The sequence below is a fragment of the Rhinatrema bivittatum genome, chromosome 1, assembly GCF_901001135.1.
Source record: "Rhinatrema bivittatum chromosome 1, aRhiBiv1.1, whole genome shotgun sequence".
NCBI lineage: Eukaryota > Metazoa > Chordata > Amphibia > Gymnophiona > Rhinatrematidae > Rhinatrema > Rhinatrema bivittatum.
This window is the reverse complement of record NC_042615.1, coordinates 189,769,149-189,785,821: the sequence shown is the minus strand read 5'-3', so window position 1 is coordinate 189,785,821 and position 16,673 is coordinate 189,769,149. Positions and strand designations below refer to the sequence as shown.

Sequence of the window (16,673 nt, the reverse complement as noted above, 5' to 3'; positions counted from 1 at the left end):
TGGTGTGCAAGCATTTTCTTTTGTGCAATTTATTTATAAGCTGATTTCAAATTTGCTCGCTACAAGACAATATAATACACATAAGATCCTCCAGGATTCATGGCGTGTGTGCACATGCACAGCTTAGAGGGAACAACGGAGAGGATCCCCCTCCATTAATGGGTATGGAATCAAAATATAATGGAAGTTCTGGCAAATATCTGACAAATGAATAAAGAGATTTCTAATGAATCTTCGTGGATTGAAATTGGCACCCCCCCAACAACCCATATTGTTAAAATGATGTACTAGCTCCAGGTCCTCCCGATATCACAGCTGTCACATAATCTCTTGTTGCAGTTGCCAGCCGTACTGTACCTGCACTGGTTCCAGCCCTTCCTGGCCCTGCTCCCTTGCTTGAAAACCATGCACCCCCGACCCAGTGTTACTCTTGGCGTATTTACTGCTCGACTCTGGCAGCTGTTACCTGCACCGTTGCCTTCTCAATGCCCATGTGCCCCCATCACAATACAGCCAAATACATTCCTGGCCACTTCTTAGAAGTGTGCATGTTGTTAGGTTTTGTTCCACCCCACCCCAATTTCATTTTGATTAGTATGTACTTAAAAAAAAAAAAATGTTAATAAAATCTTTTGGCTGCACATCCCTGCTTCTGGGTTCACCAGCTGCCATCGCCAGCTTCATTCTCCCCTTACAGTCGCTTCCACTAGCCCACTGCTGCCACCAAAATTAGTTGATTTAACTGTTTATTTATTTATTTATTTATTTATTTGAACATAGCAGGCCTGAAGTGGCCCACGGGCCATATGTTTGGCATGCTAACTGGAGAAGAATGAAGGCAAAGGGAAATACCATACAGATAATAAAATATCTAGCAGGTTTCAGTGAGGTATTGGCAGGTAGTATTTACTGTAGCATGAAAAGCTCAGGTCATCATATGAGCTTGAAGAGACAGGCTCAAAAGGAATGTGATAAAATACATTTTCGTTGAGAAGGGTGGGTGATGGACACCTGTAAGAGACTTTCAGAGGAGAAGGTAGGGGTCAAAACATAGAATTTAACCACATTTCAGACAGATACAAAGAGGCCTTAATAGCAGTGAAAGCTTAATAGAGCTCCCAAGAAGTCTTAGATGGGCTGCAAGCATATTCAGACTTCAGTACTTTCTATCGTATACCAGTACAATTTTATTAACAATGCAGATAAAGCTCAAAATTCTTAAATATCAATTACAAAAATGTTCTACTGTAAGTCACCTCTGCTGCTCAAAATCCAGCCCAAAAAAACATGCTTTTGAACACCTGACATAGACCCATGTTTTCGCAGTAAATACCACCTTCTTCGGGAATCAGTACAGTGTCCTAAAAATGAAATCTTGTGAGACAAGAAGCATCAGACTATCATTCCAGCACACTAAGACTTTGATACTGGGTTCATTGTTAATTATTCTTGGGAACCCCTCTGTTTGGTATGGTTCTTTATCTATACCAATACTTGTTAAATACAAATGGCTAAATAACCAGCATTTCTGATGAACTGAATCTCTAGGGCCTATTTTATTAAAACATCACCAAGCTAAAGAGCCTTCATGAGAGTTGATGTTATGCTATTATATGCTATTTCTTTTATTTTTGGAATAAAACAAAGTTTTTATAACAAAATATCCCCAGACAGTTATTGAAGACTACTGTGGTTTTCCAGCATCTGTACTGTTAGAACAGGTGCACAGCTATTGAGTGAGCAGTGAGGCCTAATTGCAGCTTCCGTAAATGTGTGTGGTGTTATATACATGTATATGTATGTTTGTGTGGTGGTATATACATGTATGTGTATATATGTAAATGTGTGTGCATATATAGATATACACACATATATATAACATGACACTGGCAGTGCTAGTTTTATTTTTTTGCTTATGAGACCTCTAGGAATTACAGTAAAAGGATCTTTCTTAATAGGATTGCACGAATAGAAAATAGAAATGAATCTAACATTATGAGCAATTGGACCAACAGCTAGTGCATATTCTCTTATGTTAAAAACTAACTTTCTACCAATGGCTTCTACCACCTCCAGTCCTTATGGCCTTCCAAAAAAGAAAAAAAATGCAAACATTTGTGCTTGACATTGTGAGGAAATATGGATTTTGATGGTATTTGTTTATAACAAGAAAGACAGATTGTTGTAAGTCTAGCTGTTGCTACTTGGAAGCCTTCCTCTAAATGACATTTAATTGTATTCCAGGTGAGCTGTGCGAGGAGAAACTAGATTTCTGTGCCCAGGAGCTGAATCCCTGCCAACACGACTCAAAATGCATCCTCATGCCTAAGGGCTACAAGTAAGAAGAGAATGTTTCAAAAGTATTTTATGTCAGCTGCTCACTTCGCATTGTTTTACTCATTCGAGATGAGCTCTGTTGACCCTTGAGAGATTTTTGCCCTGGAACAGATTTACGTTGCGGCATGATCATGCTCTGTTGAGCAAATTCTGTGTTAGTATGGATGTGTAGAGAGAATCCCACTGATAGTGTCAGCTTTTCTGGGGCTACAGTAATAATAATTTAGATTGATAGAGCACCTTTCATCCGAACAGGATGCCAGCATTCATTACAGTTTGGTGCTTCAGAAACATGCACAGAGCAGCCCCTGGGCTAACTCTGCTGGTAGCACATTTCTTGGCGCCTGGATTGCGTGAATGCTTTCTAAGGGGGCAGTGCAGAAGGCATAATGTTATTCATAGTACTACTGAATTAAAAGTTGGGTAGACTGAGGCATAAGGAGATAGAGGGACCTGCTCAAAGGTCAGAGAGAAACGCAGAGGGCAAGGGGAGTCTTCAGTTACGTTCTAGGACTTCTCCCAACTAATCACACTGCCTTCCTATATATATAGTGTATAAAGCAAAGAGCTAAAATACCCTGGGAGCCCTGCCATCCTCTGCTTTATAATTAAAGACTTGACTGCCAGTGAGCAACAATGACAAAAAATAGCAAAGCAAAGCAGTGCCCTTTCAGAGAAAACAATCTTTAATTAAACAAAGCCCTTATTATTTATCATCAATTAGTCTGTATACTTTGAGTTTTCGTGGGATTAAGACATCAGTGTGCTGGTTTAATCAGCCATAAATAAGCACCTGTTTCATTGCTGTGTTTCCTAGTGCTGTGATCAGAATTGCTGACAATAACTACTGTGAGTGCCACATTTAAATAATGCATTATTTATAATCTCGTAAAATGGTAATTTAATCTTTTTGTTTTGGACAACACAAGAATTTTAATAAAATGAGTGCCTTAGGAGCTTTGAACATGCTGATTATTTAGTCTGTTTTGTACCAAGGAGTAAATATTTGGAAAACGGATACTTAATGCATTCAAAAGCAGAGTGAGGAATCGCTAGATGGAAATTAGAGCTGGACAGACAACCTCAAGTCCAATATGTGCATCCACCCCTGCATTTGATGTAAAGAAATCATTATCTACAACTCCTATTCATCATTTCCAAATTGCACACAAAGCGCTGTACCAAATTCACATAAAGACCATCCCTGCTCCAAGGAGCTTACGATTTAGTGACGACAAATGTACACAAACAGGAGTCTATGGGAAGTATTTTTATTGACCTCTTTGGGTTGGGTTTGACCACCATGAATGGGCATTTTAGAGGGTCATTTTCAAAGCCCTGACCACTGATAAAACAGTACTTGACCCACAGAAATGGCCTTTTACAAAACTGCACACCTGATATGCTGGTAAACCTGTGCAAGCATCGGCCTGAATATTTGTACATTTGCCAGCAGTGAGCCCAGGCGTGTCCAGGATTGGGGAAGGATTTGCACTTCCTTGCACACTTGTGCATTTTCTTGAACAAACTCTGCCCACATATTAGCAGGTGTAAATGAGCAGTTTTGATGGGATATTTTTCAAAGGGAAAGTATGTGCTTACTTTTCCTTTAGACATGGTATAAAGGCTGCAAGTAATTGCCTTAAAATCCATGTGGGAGTTTTTGAGAATTTGCCTTTTGCAAAATGCATGTATCTTTTAGTATTTGTAGACTTCGATGTTTTCCTGGTAGAAGTTCACATTTGGACTCACCACTTGAAACAGAACTAAATGCTCCAAAACTCCTGAGAAAGTGCTGTGTGTTATTTCTCCAATGAAAAGGCCTTTTCATGGATCCAAATGATAGTGGCAGAAATTAGTATTAACCTGCACACTCAGTACAACGATTTTAGGAAAGGTTTTTGCTCTGTCCTCTTGATAGAAACCAGGCATTCCAATTAATATTAGTTTTTGGAAACGACACATTTCCCTTTCTAATGAGTATCTTCTTCCGTATGTCATGTTCTATTGCTCTTCATGAGGCACCTGGCGAGATCATTGCTCACCCACATCAGAATCTCAGGCTTATCGTTGCACATACATAGGGAGTCGGGGGGGCACTACTGAAGGGATGACAATGAAGCACCACTTGTTTCTGTGCATCTTTTGATATTTTTGTAGAATCTGTTCAAGGCTATGTGCTTTGGGAAATCCTCTAGAAGTCATGCAAAAACAAAGCACAAACTTATTCCTGGATCAGCAAAATAAAGAGCAAATATGCATTGAATTGGACTTGCCTTAAATTTCATATTAAATTGATCGGGTTGGCTGTATCCCCCTTCATATTTTGGACTGTGACAGTCTGCATCCTTCCCACTGGAAAACTGAGAAGTTAGCAGCCAGACAAAGGACCACAGTGGCCCAGCTCCAGGAAGAAAACCAGTGGGGAAAAAAAAGAAAAAGCTGGAAATGCTTCAATCCAGAAACAGACAGTATTCCTGAGGGCAAGGTTCTGAGATGTGGGTAAGACAGGACACTACTTCTTACCCCCAACCATGTGTGCCTCACACGGGGCCTGGAACTGAGCTGAAAATATCCAGGGGCCGATGCATTAAGATGCGCTCAAAACGGGCTCTCATATTGAGCGCTCGTTTCCCTATCGCGTGCACAGCCACATCCCCTGTGCACCCAATGCAGATTTTTAATGAGGGGAAAATCGGGGTAGCATAAAACAGGGCACGCTAAGGAAGAATTGTGCAGGTCTGACACTCAAAGGAGTTTATTGCAACAAGTGATCAATACGAGCATCCATTTTGATTGCGCCTCTTTTTGGTTATTTTGCTGAGGTGCTGATTTCATTGCTGTCGGGTGTCTAAATTGTGCAGCCATAAGAAAAGTGTGCTTCTTTTTTGTTAAATCAATATACATATATTTTCTCCACCACCAGCAGTAAATTCAAGAGTCAGGATGATACTAAGGAGGAGGACACGTTTATCGCAACTCAGAGGACCATATATTTTAATGTTTCTCATGAGCCCTTGACTGCAAGTTAACTTTATTCTACCACTAGAGCTGGTGTTATATTCCCCGAGTTAAAAACTGTGAGTTGGGCATGCTTTTCTGCATCAGGTGGTAGTAGATAATGTCTTCAATTTACATGCATTGGGTGCTTTTGGTTACACATTAGGGCATGTGTTTTGGGCCTACTAATCTCCAACCGTAAGTAAACCCATGTTAGTCTGGGCGTACTTTACTGCATCGACCTTTCACAGAGGGAGAGAGGTGAATAAGCCCTGCTAGAGATGGAAGAGACTTCAGCAGACTGTCACAGACACAGTCCAAGGGATTGGACTGATGTGTGATAGCCTGCTGAACTCAACCAGCACTGGATGGAAGTGCACAATCTATTTAAATGAATCGGCTCTTTGTCAGAGACCTGGAATGTTTGTTGAATCAGCCCATTTCCAGTAAGAGGCCCATACTGCTTTTGAACCAGTCCTCTGCTCGCAAGCGACCTATTGGTGAGTGAGCCCATGGAGAGAGGCACCCCTGAGGCACTAGCTTGATGCGTACCTGAAAGAGCACCACTGAAGCCCAGATCATGCTACAGACCACCAGAAATGTTATTTGAAGCATCCTGTGAGGGTTAATGACACCCAGTGCCTGAGCCGGGGGAAGTCTAAACTTGCATACAGAATACACAAGGAATAAGGATAATAAAAGTATACCCATGTGGCTAATAAAGCAACTTAAAAGAAGAAATAAAAGATGCAAAGTCGTGGATAAAGATGAAAGAAAAGCCTGCTAGCCAGAGTCAGAAATATCTCCAGGGGATTAGACTGTGTGACCACCTGCCAAATTTAGGCTATATTATGTAGGAGGGCATGAACCGTTTGTTGAAACAGTCCTCTGCTAGTAGAGACCAAGACCATTTGTTGGACTGACCATCTGCCAATAAAGAGGCCTGGATTGTTTGTTGATGTGGTCTTTTGCCAGTAAAGAGACATGAACTGTTGAACCTACTGTCTGCCAGAAAGAGTCTTTGACTTTGTTGAATTGGTCTTCTGCCAATGAGAGTCTCAAACTATTTTTGAACCAGTCCACAATTGACCTTCCTGGGCCATAGGTCCACTGGAAGGGCCTACCCTGTCTGTCGCCCCCCCCCCCCCCCCCCCAAGAGAGCGCCACTGAAACCCAGACCGTAGTACGGGCCATCCCAGCTCATTCCCCTTTTCCTTTTGAAGACCAAATACCACTGGAAATGCAGTGGTTCTTCATAATCTCCAAAACTGACTAAAGTCCTGGTACCCAAACTAAATCATGCACAGCATTAACTATCATATTATCTTAAAATGAAAATTACCCCTCACATTTTTCCTTGAGTATTTTTTTTTCTTCCTGGCATTTTTGCCATTTTGCGTTCCTATTTTAATCATCTACCTAAAATTATGCAGATTTCATCTCCACAGCACTCCTCTTGTGCATCAGGGCATGGTTGTAAATGAACTTTCTTTCATGAGGTCATATAGTAGTAGTGCTTGGGAAGAGCAGTATTGGCAGCCAAATATCACATCCTTGAGAGATTATTCTGAAAGAATACTTGACTTTTTGAAAACTTTTACATGAAATTATGAAAATCAAAATCATTGCCATTGAAATACAGGTATTGCTCAACTTCTTGATTATATATTTTTTTCTGTGTGCTATATTTATTGAAACACTATATAAAAAAAAAAAAAAGCTTGGTTGCTAGAAAGAAGACAAAGCCAAGATGAAGAAAAAGAACAGACACAATGCAGATGCAGGGGGAGATTACACAGAAAAACTAAATGATGCCTAACACAAATTGAAAGAGGACTGTTAAAACCAGCTTGGCAAGAAAAGGCCGTGTCTGCATGTAATCAATAAACAGCTGCCAAAGAGAAATGTATTTGTTGGGAGTGTTCCTGACCAGACAACTCAACTTTTCTACCAAGGGTATGCCAGATTTTCTTATATTGGTTGGATAGCACCAGAGGATGCAGATTTGTCCAGCAGACCACCACCACCAATCAAGCAGCTATCGAGAAAATGTCCTAAACATTTGTGACTTCCTAATAATGCAAATCCAAATGTTTGCAGGAACACCACTCTGGTGTTGTCTCTGCTGCATGAAAGATTGCAGTTTCAAATCCCTGTATTATAGGACAAAGCCATCATATGTTGAAAGTAGCCTTTTTTTATCCCAGGCAGGGTAACCTTCCCACTCAGCACAGCTATTATAATGGTGGTTTATGGCTAAGGGCCCCAAAATGCAACTCCATCTGGAAGCTGGTACATGTGCACCCCAAATCTGCCAGTAGGTGTCACAGTTGAGTGATGGCCAAGACTCCTTCCTGCCATGGGGTGGAAAAGCCAAGAAATGGAAAACCTGACCTGAAAAAACAAACCTAGGTTTTCTGCATTGTGGTGTATTGCACAGCCATTAAATCACTAGGCAAACTCACACACACTGCCAGATTTTATGGATTTGTCTAGATTTTATTTTAATATTTTTATATTTGTATGTTTTATTGTTTTATGTTGCATTATTATGTGCGTTATTATACTGTGTTTAAACCATGTAATCCGCTTAGTACAGTTTTTCTGATTTAGGCAGAATATAAATACTTTAAATAGAATGAGAGAGTAATTAAGATTATTCTTAGCTAAATTGTAGGATATGGCCAACAACATAAACATATATATGTGTGGCTTACCAACATCTATTCTATGCTTGCCTAGTATTGAGCTGTCTTTTCTCTCATACATTATAGTTCTTAAGTGTGCAGCCCAGAAAATTCTAAACAGAATTCTTGGGAAGTCTTCCTTTTATATGCTAGTTAAGTCATTGTTCAAACTGAGCAATCTCGCAAAGTGGTACCTCCTCCCTGGTTCTTGAAAAGTTGACTCTGTTAAGATGAACATTGTTCCTAAGGTCCTCTTTTGTTTTGTTTTTTCATCTGATGGCTTGTGAAGCCCCAAATTAATTTTTGCTGGGCTGAATTAAGATGTTTCATGATTTGTGTAGGCACACAAAAAGGCCAGGTTTCCTAATCTGAAGGAGAGCTTGCGCTTCCAAGTTGTGTTAAATATTTACTGGGCTGCGTACTTAACTACAGTGTATTGGAGAAAAGAGAGAACAGCCCAGCACTAGGCAAGTGTGGTACAGCCACACTCGTGCATATTTGTTTGATGCATGCCATTTCCTGACATTTAGCTAAGAATAATCTTAGTCTCATTTTTAAAATCTGACAGCCAGTGTCAGCCTGCCGAGTATAATGCAGTGCTACGTACTGCACTGCAGAAGAACCTAGCTTTCATTCTCAGGAGTGGCGAGCAGCAAGCTGAGATCCTCTGCTGCTTGTGATCTTGGGCAAGTCACTTCACTCTCTATTGTCCTTAGCTTGTAAGCCCTTTGGGGCAGGAAAATAACTACCTGAATTGTAATTGACACTGAGCTTGCATTTGGAAAGGCAAATAATTAAATCTAAAATCCACTTCCTAATATTTGAGGTAGGATTTTGGAATTATTAGTCAAAGACTGAGCAATAAGAGAACATTTCCAAGTAGAAGGTCATTGTCGTCCTCTATCATCAGGATGGTAGCAACAGTAAAGGAGTGATCTAGACCCAAACCTCAGTTGTAATGTCTGCCAGCCGCAAGGTAGTTAAAATGTTGGGGAAGATGCACTGGAGTTAACTCTGGCGGGTAGCACGCACAAATGTACCCTGCACATGTAGGGAATTAAAATCGGCCCCAAAGTATGCCTTGAGCTAGATTACAATTCAGCAGACTGCCATAGCTGTGGAAGCATATCATCCAGAGTTCAGCAGTATCAGGCTTGGAAAAGCACTTGCATGAGACCAGGCATTGGAGCTGCTCTGCCTCCCAGAGCCAAGGTATCTGGCTCCTGATGTATGGAGCCAAGGTGGAAAGTTTCCCCCCTTCTCTTCCCCATTCTATTAGGAGGGCTCCCCCTGCATGTTGCCAGCTCTTGGTTCCACCTCGTCTATTAAGCAAGGCACAGAGGCCTTCAGCGCCAGGGGAAGTATGGAGGAAGGCACCTAAGAAGATTCTTTCACCAAGGCTGGCCCTGTCAGAGCTAAAGAAGTTGGCATTGAGGCAGGACTCTGCAACTGCGGGCCCATCACCGAAAAAAGTAACACATCTGCGCAAGTGCTGTCATTTATGGTGCAGAAGATCCCGATGGTGCCAAATCACGTTTTTCTACCTGGAGTCCAGCCCTGCTAGGGCCCCATCTATAGCATTGGTGGAGTGCACTTACTCCAAGATGCCATTGACATACTCGGCACAAAGATCTGTGGGACCAGTGAAGATGCCAGCTCAGCACCCATTGGTGCAGAGAACCTTGGCATCTATGGAAAAGATGTTGAATCTGAACTTAATGACATGAAAGAAAAAAGGGGAAGTACTGGCGCAGAAGTAATGACAAAATAGAATGGAACCAGTACAACTGGCATGAAGTGCTTCAGAGCTAGCAGCCATTTTGTTTCTGGAGCCAATCACATTGGCAGTGTTGCAGGAGAGAGAGGATGAACCTATTTGGGTTTCTGAACCGAGAATGTTTCTCCTCCAACCACAAGACAGAGTTGAAGAATTTCTTTGCCTCTTTGATACCTGAGGATAGGAGGGAGCGGGGACTGTAGTTTCTCCTATCCAAAATGGAGAAAGTTCTTCTGCATAGTGGAGCTCTGCCCAGTTTGATGCCAGTGTACACATCACCACAGGTGTTTCTAGCCATAGATTTCAGCCCTCAACAAACAAGGAGGGGGATTCACCACCTCCTGGGCAGTTTTAATGAGTTGGAGGATGAAATAGCTTCAGCATGGTCAGGCTCCTTCCCTGAGGTGTCCCCTCTAAGACAACAGAAGTCTCTGCCTTGATTGCCATCATCATTGGGGTAGTGGCTTAATGTTTCCCCTTCTTCCCCTCACCTGTGATTGGAAGCAGAGGAGGAGACTACAGAATTCTATTGTACCTTTACCTGATTTGCTGCAGCATACTTCACCTTCATTGGATCTCTACTGCTTTAAGTTCCTAAATAAGCTAACAAAGGGGCTTAGCATCAATGTTTGCAAAGAAGCAGATCTGAGAGTGGATGTCTTCAGACTTCTGTAGTTCCTACAGCTACCAGCTGACTCTGCAGTCAAGAATGTGACAGTCTCCCACTTTGTACCATCTGGTGGCCCAAGGGCTGGACTTACAGTACAGGGTGCAGGATACTCCTTGTTTTGGAGTAGTTCAACTGTTGCATCCATAGTGAAGTCAGTTCTTAAGTGGGCTAAATAAATGCAGGATCACTCTAATATATCCCTGGGGAAAAGATACAAAGTTCTCATGGATAACTTTGACAAGATATTCTAGAGTTCCATGTTAAGCACCCAGATTATGGTGCATCAGCTTTATATGATGCAGTACCTACACAAATGTGTAAAAAGGTTGAAGCCCTTGCCAGTCATCAGACCAGCAGCAGACCAGTGTTCAGATGATGGGGAACACAAGAGTGTGATCCGTTCTGTAGATGAAACATTTGATGCAGTGGCCATTAGAGAGCTAGTGGTCTGTGTGAAGATGTGCATGACCATCTCATGGATGTTTCCTGCACGTCTGGTTTAGCGATTAAGTCAAGGAGATGGTGGCTCTACTTAGGGAGCATTAAGCATGCTGCATTCATTGTCAGCTAGAGTGACCAGCAGTCTGCCTGGATTAGGTACCAGTTATTCTTGTATAAGCGACCACTCTTTCCAAGATGCCCTTTCCATTCTTTTCAACATCATTGGGCTCTGTCTACTCTGCAGCAGCTGCTTCCTGATAGAGGAAGTCAGAGGGAAAGGTATCAAGCAAAGGCTCCACAGCAGATACAGCTGAAGCCAGGGGCCCAGTTTTTTATGGAACTGAAGCCACCTTCCCACTTTTGTTGATAGGGGAAAGGTCTAGTTAAGAAATTGCCATGCTGGGTCAGACCAAGGGTCCATCAAGCCCAGCATCCTTCTGGAATGGCAGGAGATCACCAGGAGTGGGTCCTAAAGATTGTGGAGTGTGGTTACCGTTTTTTATTTTTATTCTTCCTCAGACCCACCAATGTTTGGCCTCCAATTCAGACCAGTCTTAGACATGGCTTAATAGGAGGGAGTCAGCATGGTTTTTGTAAGGGAATTCTTGCCTTAACAATTTACTAAATTTTTTTGAGTGTAAATATGCAGATAAATGTGACCCTGTTGCTAGTACATTTGGATTTTCAGAAGGCATTGACAAAGTTCCCCCACGAGAGATTCCTCAGGAAATTGGTAAGTCATGGGATTGGAGACAGTGGTAATTGAATAAAAGACAAGACTCAACACTGACAGGCCAATGCAATAAAGTGCGCCCAGCCTAGCACACAGTTTTGGGTGCGCAATAATAGCATCTGGTGCAGCAAGGAGATTAGCATGTCTAAAACTTGTACTGGATAGCACCCATCGCATTTTAATTACATGTAAATGAAAACATTAGCTAATATTGCCCAATGCAAGAAAGTGCACCCAAAGGCTGAGCATCCACTGCATATTTTTTTATGTTGGAAAATTAACTCCAGCTTTGAAGATGGAGCAAAGTATACTTGCAGTCATTAGAAACATTAAAAAATTTGGTCCTCTGTGTTGTGATAAATGTTCCCTTAAAGATAAAATAGGGTTGTTTAGAGAAATTAGTATAAGTTTATTATTTGGGATTAGAACAAAAATAAAATATATGTAACGAGTAGTGGAGTGGAGCATGATTATCTAAAGGACACCTTAAAAAATAGTGGGTGATTCCTTTCGGTTTGGTAAACAACACGCATTGCAAATTTCCGTAATTTCATGATGATGCACTTTTGTTAGGAATGTCCGATTTAGACATCCATGCACCCGATGCAGTACACTTTTGAGTGCCAGGGATGCTAATTTTTCCTTAGTGTGCCCTTTTTGCATGCCACGCCACTTTCTTTCTCATTTAAATATTGCACCAGGTGTACAGGGGATGTGGATGCTTGTGGGTTAGGAAAACAGGCACTCAATGTGAGCACCCATTTTTTGTGCACGTCTTATTGCATCAAACTGTGAGTTTTCCAAAAGGAGAAAAGTCATTAATGCTGTGCCTCAGGAGTCTATATTGGAGCTTATGCTATTTAGCATATTAATAAATGATCTAGACAAATAAATGAGCGAGGTGACCAAATTTATAGATTATACAAAATTGTTTTGAGTTCTTAAAATCATAGCGGTTTATGAAGAATTGTAGAAGGACCTTGTAAGCCTACTAGACTGAGCTTCTAAACAACAGATGTAATACAATGCGGACAAATGCAAAGTAATGCATGTAGGGAAAAATATCCCTAACAGCAAGGACACAATGCTAGGTTCCATGTTAGGAGTCACCACCCAGACAAAGAATCTGAGTCCTTGTGAACAATACCTTGAAATTTTCAGTTCAGTGTGCACCCATGGTCAAAAAGGCAAATAGAATGTTAGAAATTATTTGGAAAGGAATAGAGAACAAAATTGAGAATATCATAATGCCTTTTGTATAGATCCATATGATGACTGTACCTCTGAGTAATGTGTGCAATTCTGGTTACTCCATCTCAAAAAAGATATAAGGGACATAGAAAAAGGTAAAGAGAAGGATGACAAATTGTAAAGGGGATGGCAAAACTCGTTTGTGGAGAAATGCTAAATAGATTAAGGTTCTTTAGCTTGGAAAAGACACAGCTCTCAGCTCACAGCTGAGAGGAAATATTAATTTATAAAATAAGTGAGGTGGAACAGATAAATAGGGAACAGTTATTTACCCTTTCAAACACTCTGACTAGGGGACACTTAAGGAAGCTAACAACTGTCAAATTTGAAATAAATCATATGATGCATTTTTTTTCCCTTGGCACACAATCAAGCTATGGAATCTGTTGCTGGAGGACATGATCAAGGCAATTAACATACAGGCCGATACAGTACAGTGCGCTCCAACGGAGCACACTGTTAACTCGCGTTTGGATGCGCGTTTTCGACGCACTAGCTTTACCCCTTATTCAGTAAGGGGTAATAGCGCGTCGCAAACGCACGTCCAACCCCCCCCCCCGAAACTAATAGCGCCCGCAACATGCAAATGCATGTTGATGGCCCTATTAGTTATTTCCGCGCGATACAGAAAGTAAAATGTGCAGCCAAGCCGCACATTTTACTTTCAGAAATTAGTGCCTACACAAAGGTAGGCGTTAATTTCTCTCGGCACCGGGAAAGTGCACAGAAAAGCAGTAAAAACTGCTTTTCTGTACACCCTCCGACTTAATATCATGGCGATATTAAGTCGGAGGTCCCAAGTTTAAAATAAAAAAAAAAAATGTAAAATTGGCTCGCAGGTTGAAAACCGGATGCTCAATTTTGCCGGCGTCCGGTATCCGAACCTGTGGCTGTCAGCGGGTTTGAGAACCGACACCGGCAAAATTGAGCGTCTGCTGTCAAACCCGCTGATAGCCGCCGCTCCTGTCCAAAAAGAGGTGCTAGGGACGCACTAGTGTCCCTATCGCCTCTTTTTACCGCGGGCCCTAATTTGAATAAATTATTTTTCTGAATTGTGCGCACAGGAGAGTGGCCTCTCCCGCAGATTTTACTGTATCAGCCTGATAGTGGGATTCAAAAGAGGATTAGGCAAGCTCCTGAAGGAAAAGTCCTTAAACAGTTATTAGCAAGGTAGACTTTGGAAATCCAGCACTTATCCCTAGGAGTGAGATACAAGAAAGAGATCAATTATTGGGGATCTGCTGGGTACTTGTGCCTAGACTGGCCACCGTCAGACAGAATGCTGGGCTCAGTGTACCTTTATTTGACCCATTATGACACTTCTCAGCTCAACTTAAGGTGGTAGTGGGGTCACTTCTTCTACAGAAAGTGATTGAGCTAATACCTGTCCAGGAGCATGGCATTTATTTGTTTTTAAAATATTTTTATTCTGCCCCCTTTCAATAAAATTGCCCAAGGTGGAGTACGTACATCAACATTTACATCAAGATAAAACCAGCATCTAAAACAAATAATCATTTAATAAATATGAAAAACAAAGTAAAACGAAATAATTTGGAGGTTATAACCACCTCCAAAACATGAATTTCAATCAGCTGCACTTTCCATATTATCATAATCTACTAGCATAGGATTGATGGACTTCCATGCTGCTTCATAGTTGGTACATGTATACGGTTTCTCATGTGGATGGTAACGTGGGCTAGAAGACACTGGTGACCCAAGTTAGGCCTCTTGCCTGGATACAGCTTGTCAAGGCCACAAACTGAGGAAGTTTGTGTCTGGCAGTTCTAACTAAATTGTAAGGTAGAGACATATTGTCTTATATGGAGAACAATAGGTTTTTTACTCTTAATTGCAGTTCTCATACTCATTCTCATTAAAACTGTAGTGTTCATCATGTTAGACTTCTGCCTTGCGTTGCTTAGCCTGCATTTAGTTTAATTCAGTTGCACACTCCTTTTTAGATTGATCGTCTTATCCCTACAGTCCTACAGAGCTTTAAATATTAAAAGTAAAAAATTTACATTTAACTCCAGACTGTTATGGATCACAAATGTAAATCTATCAGTACCGGTGTAATATGGTCCCATTTTCTACTTCCCAAATGTAATCAATTTTGAACAAATTGTAGAACTTTTAAGTGCTTTGTTTGGTAAGCCAAAATAAATCCCATTACAGTAATCTAAAATCAATAAAACAAGTGCTTGTACAATTGAATGAAAATTCCCCTGAGGTATTATATATCTTAATCTGTCTTTCCAACCAAAGCTTTTAAAATGCATTTTTAATAAAATTTATCTGTGGGATAAGACAGATTCGGATCTAAAACTAGCCTGCTAGAATATAGGAAACATGTCCCATAAACTGAAGATTTTAAAAATCCTCTGGCAAGGGTAAACAGTTTTTAAAATATTCAATACTAGGCTATTCATGAACATCCAGTTTTCCATGGTTTGTTAACAGGAGGGACTCAAAGCTTCTGTTTCCTGCACTGTCTCCTAGTCCAGAAAATGTAGCTGAATGTTACAGCTTAACATTTATAGGATCTCCTATATTCAGTAAAGATCTTCCCAAAGGTGCAAAATATATATTCAACAGGGAGGCTGAAAGTGCTGACACCTGTGGCACCCCAGTGGAAATTTTCTTTACAATTCATAACTTCTCACACACTTAACTTTCTGGGTTCAAGCCATTTTTGTCAGTCTAGACAACAAAATATTATGGTGTTGAAGGTCAATGAAATATCCAGAAATATTACTAATGCCTACATCCCTCAATTTCAAATTTAATAGCACAGTGATGGTGAACTCCAGGCCAGGTTTTCAGGATATCAACAGTGAATATGCAATAGAAAGTTTTACATGCACTGTCTTCATTGAAGGCAAACCTATCTCATGCATATTCATTGTGGATATCCTGAAAACCTGGCCTGTTTGTGGCACTTGAGGATTGGAGTTTGCCATCACTGCCATAGCATAACTACTATACAGAGACCAATAAGGTTTCTGAGCTATGATGATCTCTAAACACATATTGATGCTTATCCAAGATATTGTGCTCATCAAGAATTTCTGTTAACTGGTCCAAAACACACAACCGTGGTAGGCTCAACTTGCTCCTCCCTTTCCCAAGCCCATTTACCACCCACCCCCACCTGGGTCACTTTACACTGCCCCAGTGAAAGGAAATTCTTCATTAGACTGTTGTTCAAGAAAGAAGCTATTGGATGAACATTTATGCAGCAACAGGTTAACTCATAAAATAATGCAATCAATGGATATAAACAATACACATCTATTTTCCAAAATACCTACAGGGTGATCACGCCTTCGTCTGCTACATTTCAGTTCATAAGCACTCAACAAGCATCATGCCGATGCAGGGTTAGCTGTAGAAGCCAGCACTGCTACACAATTTGCAGTCTGGGGGATGCAGGGTCATTAAAGCCTTGCCCTCACATTGTCCTGCAATTGGATGGTTGATTTTTGGGTAAACGTCTTCATTGCAATGATGTCCTGCTCTGTGGAAAAAAAAAAAAAAGTAGGATTCCCTTAACAGTATGCAACATAATTCTTTGGATGGTGAACAGGCCTGTCCTGGCTGTCAAAGCCGAAGACTAACAGGCAATCATCTCAGCTCCCCCACACCCAAGCAAAGTAGACAGAGAAAAGGTCGGTTACTCTGGTATTCCTTGTGCAACTAGCTTATAAATCAGTACTTGTGGTGAACCTTTGGACATGGTCAATCCTGCCACAGCCCACAGCAGTGAAACCT

The 16,673-nt window shown here is 41.1% G+C and overlaps 1 protein-coding gene across 1 annotated transcript in view; it reads left to right on the top strand.

The window, feature by feature from the left end:
- Positions 1-16,673, top strand: part of SLIT2 (slit guidance ligand 2) — a 749,523-nt gene that overhangs the window by 694,204 nt on the left and 38,646 nt on the right. The window contains 1 exon segment of the mRNA XM_029590345.1: positions 2,245-2,338. Coding sequence (XP_029446205.1) covers positions 2,245-2,338 — 94 coding nt within the window.